Source organism: Sus scrofa, chromosome 14 (assembly GCF_054392235.1).
Source record: "Sus scrofa isolate SSC_HxYL_T2T_F1_AM1 chromosome 14, Sscrofa_HxYL_maternal_Yorkshire_Landrace_v2.0, whole genome shotgun sequence".
Lineage (NCBI taxonomy): Eukaryota > Metazoa > Chordata > Mammalia > Artiodactyla > Suidae > Sus > Sus scrofa.
The window spans coordinates 154259704-154285447 of NC_139396.1; the positions used below are offsets into that span (position 1 = coordinate 154259704).

Below are 25744 nucleotides of genomic sequence, written 5' to 3' on the forward strand. Positions count from 1 at the left end.
GGCAGCGATCTGGTTAGGAAATCTGATCCTACACTGATACCTCTGTCTAGAGAAGTTACTGGAGGCTTCCAGGCTGGGGACTGTGGGATGAGGAAACCTTACCAGATGGGAAAAATGGGGGAAAGGACCCTGTAGGCCACAGGAGCAGCAGGTGCAAGGCTGCAGAGTAGCAAGAAAATCATGGTGGCTGCAACGTGGGCTAGATGAGGAGATAAAGTTTAAGTCATGTAACAAAAGAGCCTAGGGCTTTTGACAGAGCCTAGAACTCAACAGCAAAAAAAAAAGATTTGGACTTTTCTTTTTTCATCTTTTTAGGGCTGCACTGGAGGCATATGGAGGTTCCCAGGCTAGGGGTTGAATCAAAGCTGTAGCTGCTGGCCTATGCTACAGCCACAGCAACTCGGGATCTGAGCTGAGTCTGCAACCTACACCACAGCTGACAGCAACACCAGATCCTTATCCCACTGAGTGAGGCCAGGGATCGAACCTGCGTCCTCATGGATGCTGGTCAGGTTCGTTAACCACTGAGCCACGATGGGAACTCTTGGACTTTTCTTATAATAAAAAAGTTTGATCTTTTTGCTATAATATTCAGTGGTTCTGGGCACTGGAGTTAAAGGAAGTCTGGTTAAAAAGAGATGCCTGGGAGTTCCCACTGTGGCCCAACCTGATCAGAGGCATCTTGGAAGTGCTGGGACACAGGTTTGATCCCTGGCCTGGCACAGCGGGTTAAGGATCTGGCGCTGCAGCGGCTGCAGCGTAGGTTGCTACTTCGGCTTGGATCTAATCCCTGGTTGGGGAATTCCAGGTGCTGTGGGGCAGGCAAAAAAGAAAAAAAACAGATACCTGGCCCCACACCACAGCCCCACTGCATCTGCATCTCCAAAGCCTTCTGAGACACCGCTAATCTAGAAGCGCAGTCAGGATAGACAGATGCCCTGGAGCTGTCCACTTAAGGGAGAAAGCACTTGGTGGTTTACTCTAGAGCAGTTCTCTCCATCTGAAGGCTGCCTTACAAAAGGACCCATAAGAGCTGTCTCAGTTTCTCCAGAGGACTGAGCTAGGGAATGAAGACAGAAGCCAATTCCCATTGAGTATAAAAGGAAAGCTTTTCAAAAATGAGAGTTGTATCCGAAAAACGAACTGGGCAGTTTATGTGCCAATGACTCAAGCAGTCTTCAAATTTAGGTCAGAGATGATCCAACAGGGCATTACAACAAACAGCACTTTACATATACTGGTAGAATCTTAAGATATCTTTTGTGGGAGGTCTCATCCTCCTACATAATAAGGCTTTTAAAGATGATAAAACAAAGCCAGACATTATCCCACAGACCTCACACTAGAAAGCAGAGGAGCCAGCAGAGGGCCCTGGTAAGGAGGGGCCGGCCCACAGCCTTAATTTAAGCAGGATGAGGTCCCATCCACACCAAGATTTTATGGGCTTTTAAATATTTCCCAGGCTAGGGGTCGAAATCCAGCTGTAGCTCCTGGCCTACACCACAGCCACAGCAAGCTCGGGCACTGAACTCTGCAACCTGTACCACAGCTCACGGCAACGCCAGATCCTTCACCCACTGGGAGCGGCTAGGGATCAAACCTGAGTCCTCATGGAGACTAGTTGGGTTTGTTTCCACTGAGCCAAGCAGGGAACTCTAAATCAAAACTGAGGAGTTCTCTTGTGGCACAGCAGGTGTTGTGATCTGGCGCTGTCATCGCAGCTGCTCTGGTTGCTGCTACGGCGAGGGTTCAAACCCTGGCCCAGGAACTTCCATGTGCCAAAGTTGCGGCCAAGAAATAAAAAAAATAAACACAAAGTTTAGACTCCAAACAATGGCATCACGACCACCTACAACACCAAATACTTTCTGTCCCTACAATAGAAAACAATTTAAGGTTTACACATAGCTGGGGTATCAGATTTTTAGAATAATCTTACAGAAAGTGGAATGTATGGGTTTTATTAAAGGTGTTTTCTGCTGTTTTGCCTGATATTTTCCAGGAGTCATAGACTATGAATTCAAAGTCAGAACTGTCTTCATCACGGACGAGTTCTTCAGCTTCTAGCGGATTTACTCCCATATGTGTCAGCTACAGAAACGAAGGGAGACAAAAACCCGTTAAGCCACAAGCCGTCATTTACCACATCCAAGCATCTCTATCGCTAAACAAGAGGCCAGAGGCTAAGTCCGTTTTCCGTATCCTAACATGTTGGCTAAATTTCTTCTGATAAATTCCGATTTTTCAAAGCTACCTTCCTTTTTTTTTTTTTTGCCTTTTTAGGGCTGCATCTGTGGCATATGGAGGTTCCCAGGCTAGGGGTCCAATCGGAGCTACAGCTGCCGGCCTACGCCACAGCCACAGCAACGCCAGATCCAAACTGCGCCTGTGACTTACACCACGGCTCACGGCAACGCCGGATCCTTAACCCGCTGAGCAAGGCCAGGGATCGAACCTGCAACCTCATGGTTCCTAGTCGGATTTGTTTCCGCTGTGCCACGATGGGAACTCCAAAAGCTGCCTTCTTTTTGGCAGAAAATATGTCTCACTTCATTACCACTTCTAGTACGTACTTAGAGCTTCTGGTGAGAGAGTGAGATGGTCCAGATCAGTGGTTCTCAACTAGGGTGATTTGACCCCCGGGGGTCTTTGGACATTTTGGTTACCACAGCCAAGTCTGGAGACATCTTTATTAGTCTAATATTAGTCTAATAATTCTCTTATCTCAGGCTCTCTTACAGCAAGTGTATGGTATTAAATTTGCTCTTATGAAACACTTATTACATTATAAAATGCCTAGTTATCACAACTGGAGGGGGGGCATGGAGGGAGGCAGTGTGACTGCCATCGAGTGGGTAGAAGCCAGCGTGCTGCTCAACATCCTACAATGTACAGGACAGCCCCCCCCGCGACCAAGACACACTCAGGCCAAGATGTCCTGAGGGCTGCCGAGGCTGAAAAACCCTGTCTAGCCCCTGTGAGGGGTGCAACATAAGAACTAAGCTCCCGCGGGGAGTTTCTGATCACAAGCAGTCCATTTTGAAAGTATTAGTAAAGCTGAAACTATGCAATCACACCCAGATCAGCAGTTCCAAGACAGAACAGGGACATCTGGCTGGCGTCCCACGTGCATTTTCAGCCACCCTCCTGGAGACTGCTATTCAGCTTGTGCCCCAGCATTTCCAGAGAGCTGTGGCCTCGCGTCTGGGAGGGAATTGTTCACCTTAAAACTGCCTTCCTGGGAAGAGCTGGCGGAAGTCTAATAATTCTCTTATCTCAGGCTCTCTTACAGCAAGTGTATGCTATTAAATTTGCTTTTTTGAAAGAATGCTCTTATTACATTATAAAATGCCTAGAAGTTATCAAGGTAACATGGTAATATCGTATATAAACAGTCATCCAGAAGCCCTCAGAGAGCTTAATGCTTTACAGGCAATTTAAATGTTTGAAGAGAGGCTGCTAGAACCTGGACAGAGAAGAAAGGTCACCCTCCCAAGCCCCCGGTCCTCCTGACATCGTGTCCCACTACCACACACTTGGAAGATGACGTTTCAATTTTTGTCTGGTCAAATCTACCCATCCTTTCTTTATGGTCTTTTTTCTTTCTTTCTCCCTTTCTTTTTGTCTTTTTAGGGCTGCATTTATGGTCTTATATTTGGTGTTATACTTGAAAAGCTCTTCCCCACCCAGAGACTAGACAGCTCTTAATTTCAGGTCTTAAATGGACTGCTTTAAGACTTCTGGGATTTATTTTTGAGATGTCATTTAAAGTACCAAGCTCACCCTGAGAAACAAAAGTAATTTTTAAAAATATCACCCAATATATGGTCACCTTTACAGAGCTGTACTTTCATGTGCATTTTTCAAAATGCATTCTACTTCAAAATTAAAAAGTTTAGAAAAATTTTAAGGTTTGAAGTTTAAGTAAGTTAAATTTACATTTTAAAAAATTTAAGGTTTTGGAGTTCCCATTATGGCGTAGTGGAAACGAATCCGACTAGGAACCATGAGGTTGCAGGTTCGATCCCAGGCCTTGCTCAGTGGGTTAAGGATCCAGCCTTGCCATGAGCTGGGGTGTAGGTTGCAGACGTGGCTCGGATCTGGCGTTGCTGTGGCTCTGACATAGGCCAGCAGCAACAGCTCCGATTGGACCTCTAGCCTGGGAACCTCCATGTGCTGAGGGTGCAGCCCTAAAAAGACAAATGACCAAAAAAAAAAAAAAAGAAAGAAAGAAAAAAAAGAAAGAAAAAATTTAAGGTTTTAAAAACAACAAAAAACCTCATCTGCCTCATACCTTTACAAAAGAATTGATCTGGTCGGAGCTCATGGTACTAAATCATTTTAATCACCATTGAACAAACACTGTCAGAAATTCATTGTCCTAACAGAAGTGCTAGGACAGAGGGTGGCTCAAAGTAGAACCAAGAGGAAAAACAAAAGACAAGAGAGTAAGATAGAAAGTTCATCTCATTGAGCCTTTTTTAAAGTAAATCCATCAAGGAGAAGTTTCAAAATTTCAGGTAATAACCATTCAAACATAGTAAGAGGCAAAGAAAGGGGAATAAAACAGCAGCAGCACCAACAAAAAACCCAAAGCAGAACCCCAATCATATTTGTATGGTTCTGGAACAGTCTCAAAGACAAATCAAAACATGCCCCCTTCTACCAGCCTTAACCAATCTCCAGATGAACTCTGTCACCTGCTGTGTGGGCTTTTTGCCCAGCTCAGGACAAAGGTCCTGGGTCACTGAGAATGAGCTAGAACACTTATGAACTGACAGCTGAGTGAGGGGAAAATGGCCAATTGAAATAAACCTAGCATCCAGGGTCTTAGAAGGCTAGGAGGTTTTCAAGCTGTTCTAAACTCCCACCCTAGATTCCACCACTCAGCTTGACTCTCATCTGTTTTTTGTTTTTTTCCAGGCAGGTAGGTTTATTTTTATTCAGAAATACTTTCATATTCACTGTTAATTAAGTTTAAAAATTCAAGAGGGACACAAAAAATTACATGGGTCTTAGAAGTTACGTCAAAGATGCGAGTTGTAAGAGTGACATTTATACAACTGTCATCTGTTTAATTTGGTAAGATCTCTTTGGAGGAATCTGAGACCCCAAAAAGGAAAAAGGAAGGGAAAACCATTTGCATGTGGATATAAGCCAAGTAGATACAGTATGTGACAATGAAACATTGTTCATTAAGATTCTGTAGCTTTGAACTTACTAGAGTTTCAACATATCTTAACATATCAAACGAGTTCAGATCAGAACGCAGCTGCTTGGCCTTCTCTTTGCCCAAATCTGAAGCCAGGACAAGAAAATGGGCATCTAGGACTGCTTCTCTTGCTCGGGACACTGTTCAAAAAAGAAGGAAAATACACACATTGCAGCATACACGGTATCCACAGGCATTTTCCCAAAATTTCCATCTACTTCCTCCGCATTTCCCACTGGACCAAAAAAAAAAAAAATTTCAAACATACCCATCTGTCTAAAAACTGATTCCCCTGCCCAACTCACCAAAATCTGAAATCAAAACTGAGCAGTCTTCCTCAAAGCCAGCCTTCTCTGTACTTTTCCTACTCCTGGGAACTGAACCACAATCTCTTAATAACCTCAGTTTAACAAAACCTCCATCATCTCTTTCTCTCTCTTTTTTTTTTTTTTTTTTTTTTTGGCTGCACCCACAGCATGCGGATGTTCCTGGGACAGGGATCAAACCCACACCACAGCTGTAACCAGAGCCACAGCAGTGACAATGCCGGACCCTTAACCTGCTGAGCCACGAGGGAACTCCAACAAAACCTCCATCATCTCTTAACAGTGGCTTTTTCCTTTGAGTCTGTGCTGATGATGAAAGTCAAGCTGGATGCCTACTGGGCCTAAGGCCCTGGGCCTGGTGTGGTGGTTTGCTGACCAGCAATAGGTAAGTTGTCAAGGAGCCTCAACTCAAATAATGGGCTGGTCAGGCAGCAGGAGAGGCACGCCTCTCCCTGGCAGCACCAACACCATCAAATGATCATTCTACAGGCAGCAGCGCTGAGACCTCGGGGATGGACGGTCTAAAGTTTGACAGCAGACAAGGATCTTAAGCTATAAAGATGGAACAGGATGGAAGATAGTACTGAGGTAGGAGGTGGATGGGCCCCTGGGCTGAGAACAGCTGGGACTTGTTAGGCTGCGTACATTGGGCCGTGCTTCTCTTTGACACGTCAAGGAGAAAGTCAATGGCAGGAGCTGAGCTCTGCTATGGCATAAAAAGATAAGAGGACCACTTCAACGACTCCTGGGGTCACGGAAAGCTCCCCAATTACTCATGCGCAGTAAGACTCCTAGGGATTGGAAAGGGACGGGGAGCCAGGCCATAATAAGTCCTGATACTATCCCAGAACCCTTTGCTCTGCAATCCATCTCTGCCAAAAGATGCACACGCGTATCAGGGAGGGCCCTAGGTCCCGCTGGGTGTGGGAAATGAAAGGATTATTGGCCAAAGGAAAACAGACCCAAAGAACTGTCCTATATAAGGGATTTAAATCACCTCTCTGACAAGCTCCTCATTCAGGAGCCCACACCGCACTCCTGTTTTGGGTGAGTGTTAACTGCTTTGCTTCTGCTGTAGATACACAGCCTACTTCTCTCCGCTGTCCTACATGGTGTACTGTGTTTCTTTCCTTTCTTTCTTTCTTTTTTTTTTTTTTGTCTTTCTAGGGCCGCTCCCTCAGCATATGGAGGTTCCCAGGCTAGGGGTCGAATCAGAGCTGTAGCCACTGGCCTACGCCACAGCCACAGCAATGCCAGATCCAAGCTGTGTCTGCGACCTACACCACAACTCATGGCAACACCAGATCCTTAACCCACTGAGCGAGGCCAGGGATTGAACCCGCAACCTCATGGATGCTAGTCGGGTTTGCTAACCACTGAGCCACGACGGAACTCCAGATCAACACTTTTTAAGATGGGTGAAAAATAATGGGGCGAAGGGGTCCAGAGGAACCTTGAGGCTCTGGACCAGGGGCCAAGGCTCAGGTAGAAGAGAACACTAAAGAGGGTGCAGCAGGGATTTCACGGGGAGGAAGGGCAAGGCTCACTGGGGGAAGGTTTGAGATTTGGTGAGCTGGTAGAACAAGTGAGAAGGCTGTGGTCAGAGCAAGAGAGACACAAATTCAACAGCAGATACCCAGAAAAATGCTAAAGGGGCACAACATTTAAACCACCCACCAGGAGTTCCCGTTGTGGCTCAGTGGTTAACGAATCCGACTAGGAACCATGAGGTTGTGGGTTCGATCCCTGGCCTCTCTCAGTGGGTTAAGGATCCAGGGTTGCTGTGAGCTGTGGTGTAGGACAGTGGCTACAGCTCCGATTAGACCCCTAGCCTGGGAACCTCCATATGCCATGGGAGCGGCCCTAGAAAAGACAAAAAAAAAAAAAAATTTTTTTTTAAATAAACTGCTCACCATACTAGGGCGTGACTAGAAACAAGTGTCCTGGTCCTCAGAGAACATGAGGACCTGTGGTGTCCGGGCAGCGCCAAGCTCTGCTGACTTCCGCACCTGCATTTGTCTCCCTCTCCCCCTCTGTTCCCACAGACTTTAGAGGAAGACCTGGAGGGAATAGTGTTCTGAGGACTCCTCCTAGGGCTCTGGGACCCTGTGCCCACACCAGCGGTACCCCTGACCAGTCCTCTGTCACCAAAAAAACTGCTCTCACCACTAACACCGCAGCTTGCTTTTAATTCAAACCAAGATTTTTTTAGAGCCCCTCCCCAACAATTGTCTAGAGTTCAAGGCTGAGACTTCTCTCTCTCTCTCACCAACCCCCACTTCCACTGGAGACCAACAGGTCCACTTGGAGGCATGGCCACCCCCACTGGGTTACTGGTGGACCAAGAACAGGGAGCTGAAGGCGGGGAGGTTAGGAGGATGGGGAAAGAAACAGGATGGCAGAGGCCAGCTCCGTTCTTTCCTCAGTTCATTCATTCAACCAGTGCATCCTGGTCATACAGCAGGTAAATACAGTACAAAGATAATACGTGGGATGTTCTCAAACTTTTTTTTTGTTTGTTTTTTGCTTTTTAGGGCTGCACCTGCGGCAGATGGAGGTTCCCAGGCTTGGGGTCAAATCAGAGCTACAGCTGCCGGCCTACACCACAGGCACAGCAATGCTGAATCTGAGTGCATCTGCGACCTACACCGACAGCTCACGGCAATGCTGGATCTAACCCACTGATGGAGGCCAGGGATCTAACTGCATCCTCAAGGATACTAATCAGGTTCGGTTCCGCTGAGACACAAGGGGAACTCCGGGAGAATTCTCAAACTTGAACAAGCAACAGAACCACCTGCCTCCTTAGAACAAACTGCTGCCCCACCCCCAATTTCATGTAAAGCCTTTAGTATATGCTTAGGGAATGGTAAGTGCATAATAAAAGCAGTAGCAGTTCTACAATGAAAACGGTTCCAAATCTCCTAAAGGCTATTATAAATGGAGTTGTTTGATGTCAATGATTTGGCTCCTATGTAAAATTATCCTAAAACATCTTTATCTTATTTAAAATAATGAATTACCTCCATTAAACAGAGTGTTGGCTTCTTCAAGGACCTGTGTTAACTTGTCACTGGCATTCAGTATATCCTCCCGGTTTTCTGTTTTAAAAACAGAAAAATAGCAACACAAAACACAGGCGTTGGGAGACGTGCTCATTTACTAACAAGTCGCTGACACAGTGATCACCTGCAACCGGAATGAGAAGCCCCCCCCCCCCGCCCCCGCCCCCTGCTCCCCGGGGAATTACTTCCAACAGCTCCGTCTTTTTAACCAAAACCGCACCTAAAAAGAATGGTGACTGTACCCTTTAAGCAGAATGCACTTTAAAAGGAGACCTAGACGGTTCCCTCTAACCTCACCCAAGAGCTCCACGCCTTCTGCCGCCTCTGAGGAGCGCTAAGAGTGAATCGCAAACTCTTCAAGGCACAGGGTCCCCTGGGCCACCCAGTGTTTCAGATCCCGTAGGTCTGGGGTGCGGTCCGAGGATTTGCATTTCGGACAGTTCCCAGTCGATGGTGCCCGGCGGGCAACCACTCGCGGAGAATCTCCGGATGCAAGAAAAGAAGCCCGGCGTTCGCGTGCCCGCCTCTGCTGCCCCTCCCTGACCGTTTGGGCTCCGGCAAGCCCCCGACCGCGCCCGGCCTCCCGTGGTGCCGTCCCGCCCCTCGGGGACCCGCGCGCCCCCGCCAAGGTCGTGCAGCGCTCTCCACGCGATGGACTTAGGAGCGCTCCGCGAGCCAATCCCGTCTCCGTCCCGGGCGCCGTTGACCAGCCGGGCCGCGCGGCGCCTGCGCCCGGCCCCCGCCCCGCACCGCCCGGCGCCCCGCCTTACGTTGGACCGAGTTGATGAGCGCCCGGTACTGATGGCGGATCTGGCGGCACAGGCCGTGGTCGGTCTCGGCCTCCAAGCTCGCCGGGTCCATCAGCTCATCCCCGGAATCCGACGGCTCCGTCTCCTCCAAGCTCGGGCGCTCCGGGGCCTCCCTGCGCTCGGGCGCGGCGCCGCGGCGGGACACAGGCGACAGCGGGGACCGCGAGCGGGAGCGGGTGCGATCCCGGTGCGGGTCGCGGCCCCGGCCCCGGCCCTCGGACCGGCGGCCGCTGCTGTCTCCGGACATCGCGCCGAGCTGCCCTGCAACTTCGGGACGGCGGAAGTTCGCGCCAGAAACTGAAACCCCTGCTCGGCGCGAGCGCCTGCTCCCCGCGGAACGTGGTTCCCGGGCCCGCGCCAGCGCACAGCGACGCCTGTGGCGGGAGGCCGGCGGCGGGCGGCGGGCGGCGGGAGGCGGGCCCGAGGTGGCGGGCGCAGTGGTTAGCGCGCCGCCGGCCCGCCCCTGACTTTTTGCGCCCCTGCCTTTGGGGGTACTGAGATCCCACTACTCCGCTCTGTAAGGTGCTTAGGCTTTTAATTGTCTGTTGTCCTGCGCTCACCCCACTAGGCCTTCATCTTCCTGGGGTTTCTGGCTCCCCAGGGCACAGCCAAGCCTGTGGAACAAATACTTAGCATTCTTCCAGGTAGAAATTCATTCCAAGCCCCAGACAGAAATGCCTGGAACATATCCCGGTCATGGGTACCGTCCATGTTTGTGGATCAAGGCTCCTGGAGTTAAGTAGGACGGACTCTGGGCTCGGAGACCAGAGATGCGGTTCTGCATCTCACTTTAGTTCCTAGAGCCATGTTGGGGGGATCAAGTGGGGTTTACGAGCAGATGGCAACCCCACTATTTTTGAGGACAGAAGAACAAACAAAAAAATTAACAAGATTCCTTGATTTCCTCAGAGAAAACTCTGTCAACCATCTCTTCTAAATATCTACACTTTGGAGTTCCCCATTGTGGCTCAGCAGTAAGGAACCCAACTAGTATCCATGAGGACGCGGGTTCCATCCCTGGCCACGCTCATTGGGTAAAGGATCTGGCATTGCTGTGAGCTGTTGTGTAGGTCAGCAGCTGTAGCTCTGATTTGATCCCTAGCCTCAGAACTTCCATATGCCTCTGGTGTAGCTCTAAAAAGACAAAAACAAACAAACAAACTATACTTTGACAGTTTATACTCATAATTGGTTCTCAAACGAAAGAATTCTAAAATACATCTGAATGGTCTAAAAAGGGTGGAATTATATTCAATATAATTTTAAAGATAAATGTATGAATTTCATTCCATATATTTTAGATTGTATTGGAAACGTTTCTCAAGAGTTCTCTTTGATGCTGAGAACACATTTTATTTCCTCAAAGGAACAGTATTATAAGCCGAGTTACTACACAAGTCTACAAAAATAGCAACTTGTAAATCAGGTGTACTCAGCTTGAGGCAGGCACTAGTTATTGCTGCCCAGTGGCAGATACCTCACCTCATCCCTGCTTTACCTGGGTTTCAGGAAAGGTGTGCTCTGGCATCTGCCTCATTGGCAGAAGCATGATTGGCCTAAATGAATCATGGTAATCTCCTCCCCCTTCCCCAGTGACTGGGTTAGAGATGGAACGGGATCCAGTTCAGGACAGTGACTTGGGAGGGAGCTTCCCATTTGGATAACACACAGAGCCTCCAGAAAAGAAAGGCTTTTTCCCCTTCCTCACTCTTCTTTGAGATGCTGGCATGAGGAAATGGTGCCTGACATGCTGGCAGCCATCTCCTGCTGATGAGATGACAAGCATGAGAAAAGACCAGAATATTGGGGACGCTGGAGAGGAAAGATGGATGTGGCTGAAATGCTGAATGACTTGGAGTCTGCCTACCTCCAGACTCCTCAGTAAGCCATAAATATCCTGTGGTTTAAGCCACTGTTAATTATTTTGTGGTTGCTACTTGTGCTCAGTGCATTGGAATCGAAACAAATATTTAGCATTCTTCCAGATGGAAATTCATTCCAGACTCCAGACAGAAATCCCTGGAACATTTCACTGAATTCAGCAAGCTTTTACGTGTACTAAGGGGCCAGACACTCGACAAACCAAGCAGGTCACAAATTCGGCTCAGAAACTTGCCTTTGCTATCTAGGATCTCACCAAGAGACAGATATGAAACTGATGCTAAAATTCATGTGGAAATGCAAGGGACTCAGAATAGCCAAAATCACCCTGAAAAAGAAAAGACAAAGTTGGAAGGACTCACACTTGATTCCAAACCTTACTACAAAGCTATGGTAATTAAGACTTGTGAGAAGTTCTGTTGTGGCTCAGAGATAATGAACACAACTAGTAACCATGAAGATGTGGGTTCCATCAATCCCTGGCTTTGCGCAGTGGGTTAAGGATCTGGCATTGCCATGAGCTGTGGTGTAGGATGCAGATGTGGCTCAGATCTGGCATGGCTGTGGCTGTGGCTGTGGCCGGCAGCTGCAGCTCTGATTTGACCTCTAGCCTGGGAACTTCCATATGCCGTGGGTGCAGCCCTTAAAAAAAAAAAAAAGACACCCCCCCCCCAAAAAAAAGGAACGAAAAGGACTGTGATACTGTCATAAGCAGGGACATGAAGGTCAATGGAATAGAATTAAAAGTCTAGAAATAAGTACATCCATCTATGGTCAATAGATTTTCTACAAAGATACCAAAACAATTCAATGAGGAAAGAAGTCTTTGTAACAAATGATGGTGGGACAATTGGCTATCTACATGTAAAAAACTGAAGCTGGACCCCTCTCTCACAAATTAACACAAACTGGATCAGATCTAAATGTTAGAGCAAGCACCATGCTATTCTTTGAGGAAAACATGGGTGTAAATCTGTGAACTTGGACTGAGTGACAGTTTCTTAGATATGACACCAAAATCACAAGTAGCAAAGGGAAAAATAGACAAACTGGGGAGACCAGGTTCGTGGTAATTGGTTATAGTAGCCATGAGAAACTAATACAGGTACCTAGGATAGGGTGAGCAACAGTGGGAAGACATTACTACTTCTGGGGCTGAAGGGTCAGAGGAAGAAGCGGTGTTACCAGAGCCCCAGGATGGCTGAGGCCATGAAGGGTCCACCAGACGGAAGCTGTGATCCTGGAGGGATATAGTCATGCTGGGAAAAGAGGAAGTGGGGGCTGAAATACCCTGGTCTCTTTCTCCCAGCATCGTCTCCCTGTGCTTGCCTCGCATTGGCTGAGGCCAACATGGGGCCAGAGGGCGAGAGAACCTGGGTGATGGAGTCCACCCATCAGTCTCTGGGCAGAGCAGGGCCAAGGAGGATTGGAATGAACTTGAGGTAGGGATGAGGACAAATGGATGGCTATTAGCTTGGTGGGTGAAGGGTGTATCAGATCTATTCAACTAAGAATAATAGAAACCCCACTCTAGCAGCTTAGCTAAAATTGTTTCATTTTTTCTTGTGACATTAGAAGTCTTGAAGTATTGGCCTAATTGCCTTAACCTAGAAATGGCAGATGGGACTGCTGCTCATAGTCTATTGGTCAGGTCTGGTCACATGGCCCAACCTAACTGCAAGGGAGGCTGGGAAACATATTTTCTGTTTCTCTGTTCCCCCATCTCTTTGTCCCCCCCACCCCCATCTCTTCTTCTTTGTTGTCACAGCCAACTTCCCACCGCAGAAGCCAAAAAAATGCCAGATATTCAACTTTCCTCCCCATGTCCCTGGTACCTGTGGCATGGAATGTGGCCCAATTTTGACCAGTGGGTCTAAGAAGAAATCTATGGAAGGTCTTCTCAGAAATGTCTTCTCCAGGAGTTCCCGTCATGGCTCAGTGGTTAACGAATCCAACTAAGAATCATGAGGTTGCGGGTTCGATCCCTGGCCTTGCTCAGTGTGTTAAGGATCCGGCGTTGCCGGGAGCTGTGGTGTAGGTCGAAGACGAGGCTCGGATCCCGCGTTGCTGTGGCTCTGGCATAGGCTGGCGACTACAGCTCCGATTTGACTCCTAGCCTGGGGACCTACATATGCCTCAGGAGCGGCCCAAGAAATTGCAAAAAGACAAAAAAAAAAAGTCTTCTCTACAATAAAAATAGACACCAAGGGGACATGTTCCTATTTAACCAAAAGTATCATGCCCACATGTGTTACTCAAAATGTGGCACCATCTTGTGACCATGTGAAGCCAGATTAACAAACATCACAAGGCAGCAGGAGCCGAAGTCCTTGTTGACATAACCAAGCTGCTGAAACAGCACTGCAACTGCCCTTCCTCTGGACATCTTGACACCACTTTTCATCGGGTGGTTTGTTATTGCAGATAAATCCATCCAAACGATGCATTTCTTTCCGACTAAATCCAATTCAGTTTAGCTTTCCTGGTACCAAAAAACAGAAAATCCTAACACATGCACCCAGATGGATTCAGAAAGTTGGACTTGATGCAGTTTGGCCAGAGAGTAGAGGGGCTGCTTGCATTCAGATATGCAACAGGGATGCACGAACCCAGAGAAAGGTGTAGACAGTTATCCCTCAGTATCCGAAGGGGGAATGTGTCCCCGGGCCCCCACGGATGCGAATATCTGTGTATGCTTAAATCCCCTGGATAAAATGTCACAGCATTTGCAGATAAGCTATGCTCATCCCGTAGACTTTAAGTCATGTCTAATGACTCATGATACTTAATACAACATAAATGCTATGTAAGTTGTTGCCAGCACATGGCAAATTCAAGTTTGACTTTTTGGAACTTTACCAAAAAAATTGTTTTCAAATATTTTCTATCCCTGGTTGATTGAATCTGTGGGTGCAAAAACCTCTAATCTGAGGGCTGATGGTGTACTTACCCGGGAAGGGAATAGGCAGAAGAGACATAGGGAAGTTATTAAATTTGTACTGCTTCAGTGATGTGTTAATAGTATCATCTTGGAAGAGAAATTTAATTTTAAAATAGTAGTCTTCAGTCTGCACTGTGGAACAATAAGCACACATTATTTTATTATTTAGTTATGTAGTTATTTTTAGCCACGCCCACAATATGCAGAAGTTCCTGGGCCCGGGGTCAAACCTGTGCCACGGCTGCAGCAACAACTGGATCCTTAATCCACTGTGCCACCAGGGAACTCCTCAGCAGAACGGAGAGTTGCAGCAGAACCTCCATGTGCCGCGGGAGTGGCCCAAGAAATGGCAAAGCAAAACAAAACAAAACAAATTTCCTTGACACATAAAGCTTATTTGGTTTATATATTATTATGATTGTTTATTTATTTTTGTCTTTTTAGGGCTGCCCCTATGGCATATGGAGGTTCCAAGGCTAGGGGTCAAATCAGAGCTTCAGCTGCCAGCCTATGCCATAGCCACAGCAACACAGGATCCTTAACCCACTGGATGAGGCCAGGAATCGAACCCTCGTCCTCATGGATACTAGTCAGATTGGTTTCCACTGAGCCGCAATGGGAACTCCGGTTTATATATTAATTTGGTCTTCTCAATTTTGTAAAGGAATGCAAGCATTTACCTAAATGTACTTATTTCCTCATAAACAGAAATTCTCATTATTTTCATCTCACCTAAATCAGAAACATGGATTATATTAGCTTCTTTTTAGTCTATTGACATATTATTTTTGGAAACAGCATCCTATTACAAACCAACATCTTCACAACACACATACTGTACATGACACTAAATGTATTTTAAGATATAAAGAATAATGCCTTTTAGCAAAGCTCCAAAAATTGAAATTAGGGGTTGAAATTAATATTGCAAAAAAATTGCAAAGAGGATGAGATTTTCATTGCATTCTAGCTCTCTGGAAACACGCATTTCGGTTGATATTCTGGTTCTGCAAGTTTCACACACCCACACCCACACCCACACCCACACCCACATAGTTCTTCAGTTGCTTTGCTTTTCTGCCCATAGCAGACTGGCACACTTTCCCTTCTGAGCAAAGCTATCCAGCATCTGAGAGGTAGCCTCCTTTGGGCTAATGAAGCAGATGGGGCTGACTGCATAATGGTCAAACATGCTTTATTGTAAAATAGACTCGAGCTCCTTTCTTACTAACTTGTGCACATAACGGTCCTTTAGGATTTAGAGCCTTTACCTCTAAAATGTGGACAATAATCATGCAGCAGAGAGTTGTTATAAGAATCAAATCAGTTTGGAGTTCCCGTCATGGCGCAGTGGAAACGAATCCGGCTAGGAACCATGAGGTTTTGGGTTTGATCCCTGGCCTCGCTCAGTGGGTTAAGGATCCAGCGTTGCTGTGAGCTGTGGTGTAGGCTGCAGACGCGGCTCGGATCTGGTGTTGGTGCGGCTGTGGTGTAGGCCGGCAGCAATAGCTCCTACTGGACCCCTAGCCTGGGAACTTCCATATGCCGTGGGTGCGGCCCTAAAAAAACGAAAGACAAAAAAATAAAAAAATAAATTTTAAAAAATCAAATCAGTCAATACTATCCTATCTAAAGTTCTTAGCAGAAATGAATACGTATATTTTAGTTTAAGTATTTTCATTGTTGTTATTGTTAGTTTTGTGTTAATTAGGGAGCATCCTGATGGGATAAGAATGAAAAAAGGCAAGGACAAAAAATAAACATGGGAGGTGATCAAGAGACCGCGTAACAGGAGTGGATAATTTACACTTAATACTGGTTGGACCCTCAGCTTAGGAAAGTTGATCTAAGGCAACTTTTTCCAGCTTCTTTATTCAGTCGACTATTCTACTGAAATTCCCTTTTTTTCTAGAGATTTCCATCCCAGGGCCCTCTATCTGCCCACCTCAGTCTGGATGAGCTGCAATTCCAGTCTTGCACCATTGTCACTATGGGGCTTCTCTTGTCTGCTTTCCTCTTAAATCCATTGCTTTCTGGATTCCATGTTTAAAACTTTTCTTAGTTTATGCTCTGGTTTTTTGGAAGCATTTTCTTAGAAGAGTTGCTGAGGGTAAAAAAAATGTTTCTTTGATTTCTTTTTTTTTTTTTTTTTTTGTCTCTTTAGGGCTGCATTCATGGCATATGGAAGTTCCCAGGATAGGGGTCTAATCGGAGATGTTGCCACGGGCCTACGCCATAGCCACAGCCACACCAGATCCGAGCCACGTCTGCAACCTATACCACAGGTCATGGAAACATGGGATCCTTAACCCACTGAGCAAGGCCAGGGATAGAACCTGCAACATCATGGTTCCTAGTCGGATTCGTTTCTGTTGCACCACGATGGGAACTCCGAAATTTTTTTTTCTTTAACCGCAGCGTGCAGCACCTTGATGTGGGATCTCAGTTCCCAGACGAGGAATTAAACCTGGGCCACAGCAGTGAAAGTACCAAATCCTAACCATTAGACCACCAGGGAACCCCCAGGGGGGAAATTTTATGAGTCTGAAAAATGTCTAATCATCAGTGACGATTTGGCTGGACATAGAATTTTGAGATGAACATAGTTTTTTTTTGGTTGTTGTTGTTTTTTTTTAATCAGGAACTTAGAGGCATTGCTCCACTGTCTGCTTGAGATGGATTTTTTTTTTTGAGTTTTCAGTTCTTTTTTTTTAATGATTTCTATTTTTTCTGTTATAGTTGATTCACAGTGTTCTGTCAATTTTCTACTATATAGCCAAGTGACCCAGTCTCTCTCTCTCTCTCACACACACACACACATTCTTTTTCTCACATTATCCTCCATCCTGTTCCATCACAAGTGACTAGAAATAGTTCCCTGTGCTGTAACGCAGGATGTCATTGCTCATCCACTCCAAGTGCCATAGTCTGCATCTATTAACACAAGACTCCCAGTCCATCCCACTCCCTCCCCCTCCCCCTTGGCAACCACAAGTCTGTTCTCCAAGTCCACGAGGTTCATTTGTGCCATATATTAGATTCCAGATATAAGTGATATCACATGGTGTTTGTCTTTTGAGATGGATTCTGATTCAACATCCACTCAACAAACATTCCAGGTACTGCTCTGGACACTGGAGATTCAATGCTGAATGAGACAAAGTCCCTACTCTCATGGAGCAGATGGATAATACCAGAAACAAGCAAAAAGATTTGGTGATGGGAACTGCTATGAGGAATTTAACTAAATGCTGACCGGGAATGCTCTTCAATAGGATGGGCAGGGGCTCCTTCTCTGAGGACGTGAAGTTGAGAAGAGCCCTGAACTGTGCGAAGCAATGAGTCAGGCACGGATTAGAGGCAGCCGAGCTCTAGCCAGAGGCAATGGCAAAGGAGAGCCCTGGAGGATAAAATGAGTCTGGCATATTCAAGAAACTTCAGGAAGGCACATGCAGCTGGAGCGTGGTACACGAGGGAGAAAATGCTAGAAAATGAGTTTGGTTCTGATTCTCAGACCTATTTTGCTGTATTTCTTTTCTTTTGTTTCTTTTTCTTTTTGGTTTTTTGTCTTTTTAGAGCTGCACCCACGGCATATGGAGGTTCCCAGGCTAGGGGTCCAATCGGAGCTGTAGCCGCTGGCCTACGCCAGAGCCACAGCAACGGGGGATCTGAGCCGCGTCTGCAACCTACACCACAGCTCACGGCAACGCTGGATCGTTAACCCACTGAGCAAGGGCAGGGACCGAACCTGCAACCTCATGGTTCCTAGTCGGATTCGTTAACCACTGCGCCACGACGGGAACTCCGGAGTGAGCATTTTTTTCCCCTTTTTTTTCTTTCTAGAGCCACACCTGTGCATGTGGAAGTTCCCGGGCTAGATGTCATATTGGAACTGCAACTGCCAGCCTCCACCATGGCCATGGCAACACCAGATCTGAGCCACATTTGCAAACTACACCATAGCTGACAGCAACACCAGATCCCCAACACCCTGAGTGAGTCCAGGGATTGAACTTGCATCCTCACAGACACTATATTGGGTTCTTAACCCAATGAGCTACAGCGGGAACTCCTGAGTGAGCATTTTGAACACCCAAGCCCATTGAGCCTGCTGACTGGTTCTAGCTGTCATCTGACTGCAGCCACACAAGAATCCTCCCCCAACATGAAGACAGGCTAGATGAGCTCAGCCATCCCACGGGACTACGAGAGAGATTTTTCGCTATTGTACCAGGCACCTGGTACAATATTCACTACTTCTTCTTTCTTATTTTTTCTTTTTGGCTGCCCCTGTGGTATAGGCAAGTTCCCCGGCCCGGGATTGAGCTGGTACCACAGCAGTGACCTCAGCTGCAGCAGTGACAATGCTGTATCTTTGATCCACTGAGCCTCAAGGAAGCTCCTTGTATTACTTCTTTGATAATTTCTGTCTTCCACTTTTTGGTTCCATGTCTGGATTTTCTGTTAATGAGATGTAAGACTTCATGAATTGATTTTTTTAAGCCCCTAATATGCTTTCGTATTTTACATCCTTCTTTAATTCTATTTTAAAAGCTACTTTATTAAGCTTACCTTCAACCTTCCATTGCTTTTTCCTTCAGAATCAGGAGGCTTGTTTTTGATTTTTGTTTCTCTCTCTCTCTCTCTCTTTTTTCTGGCCATGCCCACTGCATGTGGAAATTCCTGAGCCAGGGATCAAACCCACACCGCAGCATTGATCTGAGCCAAAGTAGTGACAATGCCGGATCCTTCACCACCAGGCTACCAGGGAACCCCAGATTTTGCTTTTGTGTGGTTGGTAGGCATCAAGGTGGGACTGAGGGAAGGCATAGACTCCAGTTACACCCCTTTATTATTTTCAGCCCCAATTCTCCTCCAATGTTCCTGGTGCTTCAGAGCCTCTCCTGGGTCTGCAGAGCAGGTGGGTCTTGCTGGGCCGAAGTCCCCAGCCCCCTCTGACCCCAGGCTGGGACTCCTCAGCCCTGACTCCTCCCTGGCCAGAACTCCACCTGCTTGCCATTATCCACAAATACGGAGCAGTCGCTTATCATCAGCTGATGTGCCCGCTGTCCAGTTTGCTTCAATACTGTCCTGCCAAACCTGAAAACAAAAACATTTCCTTTGCTATCACTTTAATGAAGTCTCTTGAAGAAACGGAGTTAAATTTGTGTGCTCTGTTTGCTTCCTTAACAGGAGTTTCTTTTTCACTGTGCAAGGAGATGATGAACCTTAAACAGTATCTTTTTTATTTTCATAGCTCCACCTGTTTACTGTCATAACACGCATTACTCTGAATTTATTTTCCTCTCAGAACTTTTAAATAATCAGCAGTTCTAAGCAGTGCCTGGGAAATGTTTTGCTTTCTTTGCCTTCTCTGCCATATGCTAGTAATTTTCAGCAAGTCTGCATTTACATGAATTTGAATTGGGCAAATAGGTATGTGAAATAAAAATATTATAAAACCTCACTTGATAAGAAAATTTTGAAATAGTTCTGATATCATCAAATTAATTTTTTTTTTTTTTTTTTTTTTTTTTTACTTTTGAAAATTAATTCGTACTAGGTCAAGAATCATGTCAAAGCTGACTGGACAAATGATAGAAATTGCACTAACTCTATTGCCACATGGTGGCACCACTTCCGCTAGTAAAGAGACTGCGGTTTTTCTTCAGGATTGTGGGAACCACACCGTTCCCAAGTGCTGGAACTTTGGCCTGTGATTTTTGTGTAACCAAAAACCTTTGGAGTTCCCATCGTGGCTCAGTGGTTAACAAATCTGACTATGAACCATGAGGTTGCAGGTTCGATCCCTGGCCTTGCTCAGTGGGTTGAGGATCCAGCATTGCTGTAGGTCGAGGGTGCGGCTCAGTTCCCGAGTTGCTGTGGCTGTGGCATAGGCCAGCAGCTACAGCTCCGATTAGACCCCTAGCCTGAGAACCTCCATAAGCCACAGGAGCAGCCCTAGAAAGGGCAAAAAGACAAAACAAAAACAAAAACAAAAACAAAAACAAAAAAACAAAAAAAGCCTTTCCCAAGTAACCTTTTTTATCTCTCCAGGCAATCTCACCCAAACATGATCCCTTGGTACTGATGTGAAGAAGACTGAAAAAATGCTTCTGGATTAATAAACTGGGAACAGAAATTGGATGAGATAAGAGACCGTGAAGGAGGCCAAAGGCCCAGGATGACAGGCCAGGAGATTCGTTTGAAAAAAGTCATCCTGTACAATATGAGAGGTGGTGCTGAGAAAATTTAAAACAACGCGAAGGTGAACTTGGCCACTACGACTGCATATTTGGGCCCCTCTGAAACTATGCCCTCTACTTTTATGCTTGTGTGTGTGTGTGTTTGCTTTTTATGGCTGCATCCATGGCATATGGAGGGTCCCAGGCTAGGGGTCTAATTGGAGCTACAGCTGCTGGCCTACACCACAGCCACAGCAACGCCAGATCTGAGTTAAGTCTTCGACCTATACCACAGCTCATAGCAACACCGGATCCTTAACCCGCTGAGCGAGGCCAGGGATTGAACCCATGGCCTCATGGATATTAGTCAGATTCATTACCACTGAGCCGCGGAGGGAACTCTTGTCAATAGTTTCTTATGTGAATTTCCAGAAAGAGTCATTAATTTATATATCATAGGATAGCATAGTATGATTTTTTCAGAACATAGAATCTATATACTATACTAATATAGCTCACACACACCTTCGTACACTTCTTTTTTCTTTTTTACACAAATGCTAGCATATGATACACACGGTTCCGCATTTTACATTTTTTCACTTGATGCATTTTGGAGAGTTTTCAGGGTTGGTGCATAAAGATCTCCACACCCTAAGAGTTGCTTAGTTTTCCACTGTATGGTTGCACATTTAATTCATTAAATACTAATGGATTTTTAGGTAGTTTTGTCATTTAGAATTAGCTTAACAGTATGTGCTCATTTTTTCCTTTCCCCAGGGAGCATGCTGACATTTTTGAAGAGGACAGCTTGATTTTATGGGGTGGGGAGAAGCTGATGATAATCTGTCCTCATTTACCAAAAGCACTTCTAATTTTTTTTTTTCCTTTTTTGGCCTCTCCTGGGACATATAGAAGTTCCTAGGGCCAGGGATCAAACCTGTGTCACAACAGTGACCCAAGCCACAGCAGTGACAGCGCCGGGTCCTCAACCCCCTAGACCACCAGGGAACTCTAGCTGCTTCTTCTTTTTTTAAAGCCTGCTTTGTTTTGAAAAGTAGCCAAAACACAGAACTGCCCCATGTAAATTAAATTGCAGCCTGAGGCAGGTAAGGCTGGCTTCAGATCCCAGATAAACTTAGAGTGAGAAAAGCAGACGGCTGTGGGCTCCATCCGGGTACCTGCAGGCTCTCTGCCCCTTGTCCTCCCTCTGGGCTGCAGAGCCTTCTGGAAAGCTGCCGCCTGGCCTGGGTCAGATTGCTTACACACTGCTGCCTCCCAGGCCAGCGTTCCCAACCTTAAGCCAAGGCACATTTATAGAACATTTCCATGTGATCCCGGGGAAGACAGACCTCGGGCGGAGGGCAGTGCTGCGAAAGTCGTGAACCAGAAGGAGCGGGCCTTCCCCCCTCTCTACTGGGTAAGTCGGTCTCGGACAGATGGCTTTATTCTTTTGAGCAGCGTGCACTTTAAACTGGTTTGACAACTGCAGTTAGAGGGATCGGTGCCTTTCTTTCCCTTTCCTTAGAAAGGGAGATTGAAGGCCTGTCTGTCCTTTCCTCCTCCTCTGATTGTCTCCTAAGCCACAGGAACTGTATTTTTTCCTTTCCAATAAATTACTTGTTGCTTTGGGTAGGATAAGTCCCCGTCCGTCTAGACCTTGGTCTCTTTCTTTGTAAAATACGGGTTGGGCTAGGAGGTTACTCAATTTCTTCTGACTTCACTGATGATTCTTCCCAAGGCAAATCAGATTTTCGAGTATCTAGACCGAGGCCCTAAGGGCCTAGTGCACCGAGACTTTCTGGGAACAAGTTATTTTAAAGCTGGCGAGGGTGTTGATTTTGACATGTTTGCCCAGAGTTTCTCTAGACTCACACTAGTCCCTTTTCAGACTTGTTTCTGACATGGGCGCTGCCAACCTGAGCTGTCCTGTGATCGTGACAAAAACTGAGTGTTTGACTGGGTGTCCGTAATAACCGAATTGTCAGGTCACAGTGAAGGAAGGCGCAATTCGGAGCCTCAGGAGAGAACCTAATAGTTGCGTTAAACACCATGGAGTGTGAGTGTGTGTGTGGGTGAGTGTGTGTGTGTGTGTGTGTCCTATTTCACAGCAGGTTCCGTGCAACAGAAATGCACAGACTGAGCTTCTTTCTCCCACTTACACAATGTACGAGCTAGTGTGTCCTGTCTACCTCGTAGACGGGGCACAACTCCCGGTTTAGCTGCTGGCCACCGTCCTTTGCAGCGAGTGCCTGGGGGCTCCTCGGGGGTTCCTGCTCTCAGGTCGGGCTGACAGTGCCTGTCGCTTTCCTCCGCCTCCCCCCACACAGATGCCAAAATCAGGTGGGTCTTGGTGGCCGAGGTTCAGAGAAACCTCATTACCCAGTCTGCTTGTAAATTGCTTTTCTCTCCAATCGCTCTGTCTGTTTGTTTATATGAGGGGATTTGGGAAGATTTTAAAACTCTGCTGTCACCATTTTCCCAGAATTCCACCTGCAGGTTTTTAATTGCCGTTGGGGTGCCCAGCATGCTTCCGCAGGAGCTTCAGTGCCTAGAGATGAGGGCCTGGCCCCAGAGCCAAGGGAACGGGGAGGAAGGGATGAGAAAAGAGAAGGAAAGATCCAGAGGGCTTGGTGAGGGACAAGAGCAGAGGGAAAAATAAAAGAAGCAACCATTCCTTCAAGTCACTCAGCAAACATTTCAGTGATCCCACCTGCCAGACACTGGGAATAATCGAGGGACAGAGGGCCTAGTTGTTCACCACAGTCACATCATCCAGGTCCTCCTGGAGCCCCTGGACTACTGGGGAGGCCGAGACTGAACCATCAGTCACCACGTGGCACGGAGTTCCCGAGAGATTCCCAGGGGATGTGGTTGAAAGACCACGGTCCTCTCAGTGGAAGTGGGAAAGTCAAGAGCGTGGTTGGCTTGAAGGAGAAAGACATCAAATGTGTGTTTCCAGAGGTTGGATGACTATGCATCATCCAGCGGAGAGATCCGTCAGAGTCAAAATGCAGTAGGGAGTTCCCTTCGTGGCTCAGCGGTAACGAGTCTGACTAGGAACCATGACGACGTGGGTTCGATCCCTGGCCTCAATTAGTGGGTTAAGGATTCCGTGTTGCCATGAGCTGTGGTGTAGGTTGCAGACACAGCTCAGATCTGGTGTTACTATGGCTGGGGTGTAGGCTGGCAGCTGCCATTCGACCCCTAGCCTGGGAACCTCCATATGCTGGGGCTGCTGCCTTGAAAAGCAAAAAAAAAAAAAAAAAAAAAAAATGCAGTTGGATTGGGAGAGAGAAGTCAGGCTGGTGTTGGGTTTGGAACCTGCTGCCTGGACCCAATAGAGGACGTTATGGGAAACCATGGGATCTTCCTAGCAGATGAGCAGGCTGGAAGACCAAATCCTGAATCTCATTAAATGGCTTTACAAAGAGGGGAAAAGGAGCACAGGAAAAGGAAAGAGAGGACAAGATTCTGCAGCACCTTAAAAGGTGCTAAGTGGGGAGTATTTGTGGAGGAGGGCGGGGGGGACAGTGTCAGATGCTGTGGAAATGCTGAAGAAGGATGAGGACTCAGAAGAAGCCAGAGGGCAAGGTCACGGGCCACTTTTGAGTGCGGCTTCAATCAGGGAACTTTGGTTGTAAGAAACAGAAACTCATTCAAAGAAGGAAGGGGGGGGCGGGGAGCGGAGTTCCCTAGTGGGTTAAGGATCCAGTGTGGTCACTGCCGTGGTGCCAGTTCGACCCCTGTATCTCTGGGATGTAGCACCTCTTTTCACCCCACTTCTCAGCTACCACCTGCCTCATTCTGATCTGAGCCTGGACCTGTCTCTGTTGGGCTCCTGGTCCTGCTCTGCCCTCAGGTCAGCAGGCACAGGCTCTGGGGTTCTCTGACATGGATCTAAGCCCCCACTGGTCATTGCCTTGTGGCCTGTGGCCCCCTCCCCAGAGAATAGCAAGAGAGAAGGTCTGATTGGTCTAGCTTAAGCCAGAATGGAGCCCTAGTCCAATGAGAAGCATCTGGGAGGTGGGTTGGTGTGATGATCCAAGAATGCTCAGCCGGGGTCAGGGGTCGGGGGGGGGGAGAGACAACGGAAGAGTAGTTTTCAGGACAAAGGACTGGCCTCAAAAGTTGCCGGTTTGAATGCGGGATTTCATGGGAGTGGAGAAGTGAAAGCTGGCCTGCAGTGATGAGTGCTGCGAACTGCAGGAACGGGTGTGGAGTAATGGGCCGGGGCCTGCTAGGGGTAGGGACAGCAGTGGGTGGCGAAGAGGGACAGGAGAGGGCCAGGACAAATGCAACTGACCAGCCTGGGGAGTATTGGCCAGGAGACCAAAGCCACTGTGATGCTCGGCCTGGGCCGATACCTTGATTCTCAAGGCCGTCCCAAGTGCAGGTGAGATTTGCCCATCTCAGCGCAGGAAATACCATCACCATGGGACCAGGACTCCTGGTGGTGAGGCAAGAAGGGAGGAACCAGATACTGACCAGGAAACTAACATAAGAAGAGGACAATGTGTGGGCCTGTCCACACCCTTAGAGGGGTCCCTGAACAGCTCACAACGCTTGTCTGGGGTTCTTCTTCTTCTTTTTTTTTTCTTCTCCTTTTTAGGGCCACACCTGTGGCACATGGAAAGTCCCAGGCTAGGGATTGAATCAGAGCTGCAGCCACCGGCCTATGCCACAGCCATGGCAATGCCAGGTCTGAGCCGAGTCTGTGACCTACACCCCAGCTCATGGCAATGCCAGATCCTTAACCCATTGAGCGAGCTCAGGGGTCGAACCTGCATCCTCACGGATACTAGTCAGGTTCATTTCCACTGAGCCACAATGGGAAGTCCTTGTCTAGGGTTCTTAATTCAGCTGTGTAAGAAGAGGAGGCTGTCAGTGTGTTTTTCTAATCCTAGCCTGCTAGACAGGTTTGTGCCTGGGTTTCAATCTTGAGAAGTGCCCGCGTGCAACAGGAGCAACTCAGGATAGCTGCCACTTTGCCAGCGTTTTGGAGATGTTAACGAAGGTGTTTAAAATTGACGGAGCGGAGAGTCCCTGGGATGAGGGAACGCTCTGCGTTTGTGACCTAAAAAGGGGAAATTCTGCTCCACACTCAAGTGAGGGAACAGCCTTGGCTGAGCCCTGTGCCAGAATTGGTGCCAAAGAATTATAAAGAGATTAAACCCAGTGACACAGGCTGATGCTGTTCTAACAGAAAGAGCTGACTTTCTGTAGCCAAGCTGCCTACATCTGTGTAAAACTCCAGAGGGACTCAAATTAGTTCTGGCTCAGTATTCTGGGGCTCCAAGGAAACGACCAAACTGTACCAAGGAC

The 25744-nt window shown here is 47.2% G+C and overlaps 2 protein-coding genes across 24 annotated transcripts in view; one reads left to right on the forward strand and one right to left on the reverse strand.

Annotated features, from left to right (window-relative positions):
* The window catches only part of NSMCE4A (NSE4 homolog A, SMC5-SMC6 complex component), a 16542-nt gene extending 6841 nt beyond the window's left edge, over positions 1-9701 (reverse strand). For 2 of the 5 annotated variants that reach the window (XM_001925705.8, XM_005671510.4), the window contains exons 1-4: positions 9374-9701; positions 8562-8639; positions 5222-5352; positions 1940-2091 (exon numbers count right to left, since the gene is read on the reverse strand). In XM_001925705.8, coding sequence (XP_001925740.1) covers positions 1940-2091; positions 5222-5352; positions 8562-8639; positions 9374-9659 — 647 coding nt within the window. In that variant the 5' untranslated portion in view covers positions 9660-9701. Of the gene's footprint in view, positions 1-576; positions 2316-4186; positions 5353-8561; positions 8640-8900; positions 9287-9373 lie in introns of those variants that run through there. The other 3 variants (XM_084995725.1, XR_014827035.1, XM_084995724.1) reach the window with 3 other exon arrangements.
* A 12060-nt stretch (positions 9702-21761) lies between these two features.
* Positions 21762-25744, forward strand: part of TACC2 (transforming acidic coiled-coil containing protein 2) — a 227829-nt gene continuing 223846 nt past the window's right edge. For all 19 annotated transcript variants that reach the window (XM_084992596.1, XM_084992601.1, XM_084992605.1 and 16 more), the window contains exon 1: positions 21762-21839. The gene's annotated coding sequence lies outside the window, so the exon portion shown is untranslated. The remainder of the gene's footprint in view (positions 21840-25744) is intronic.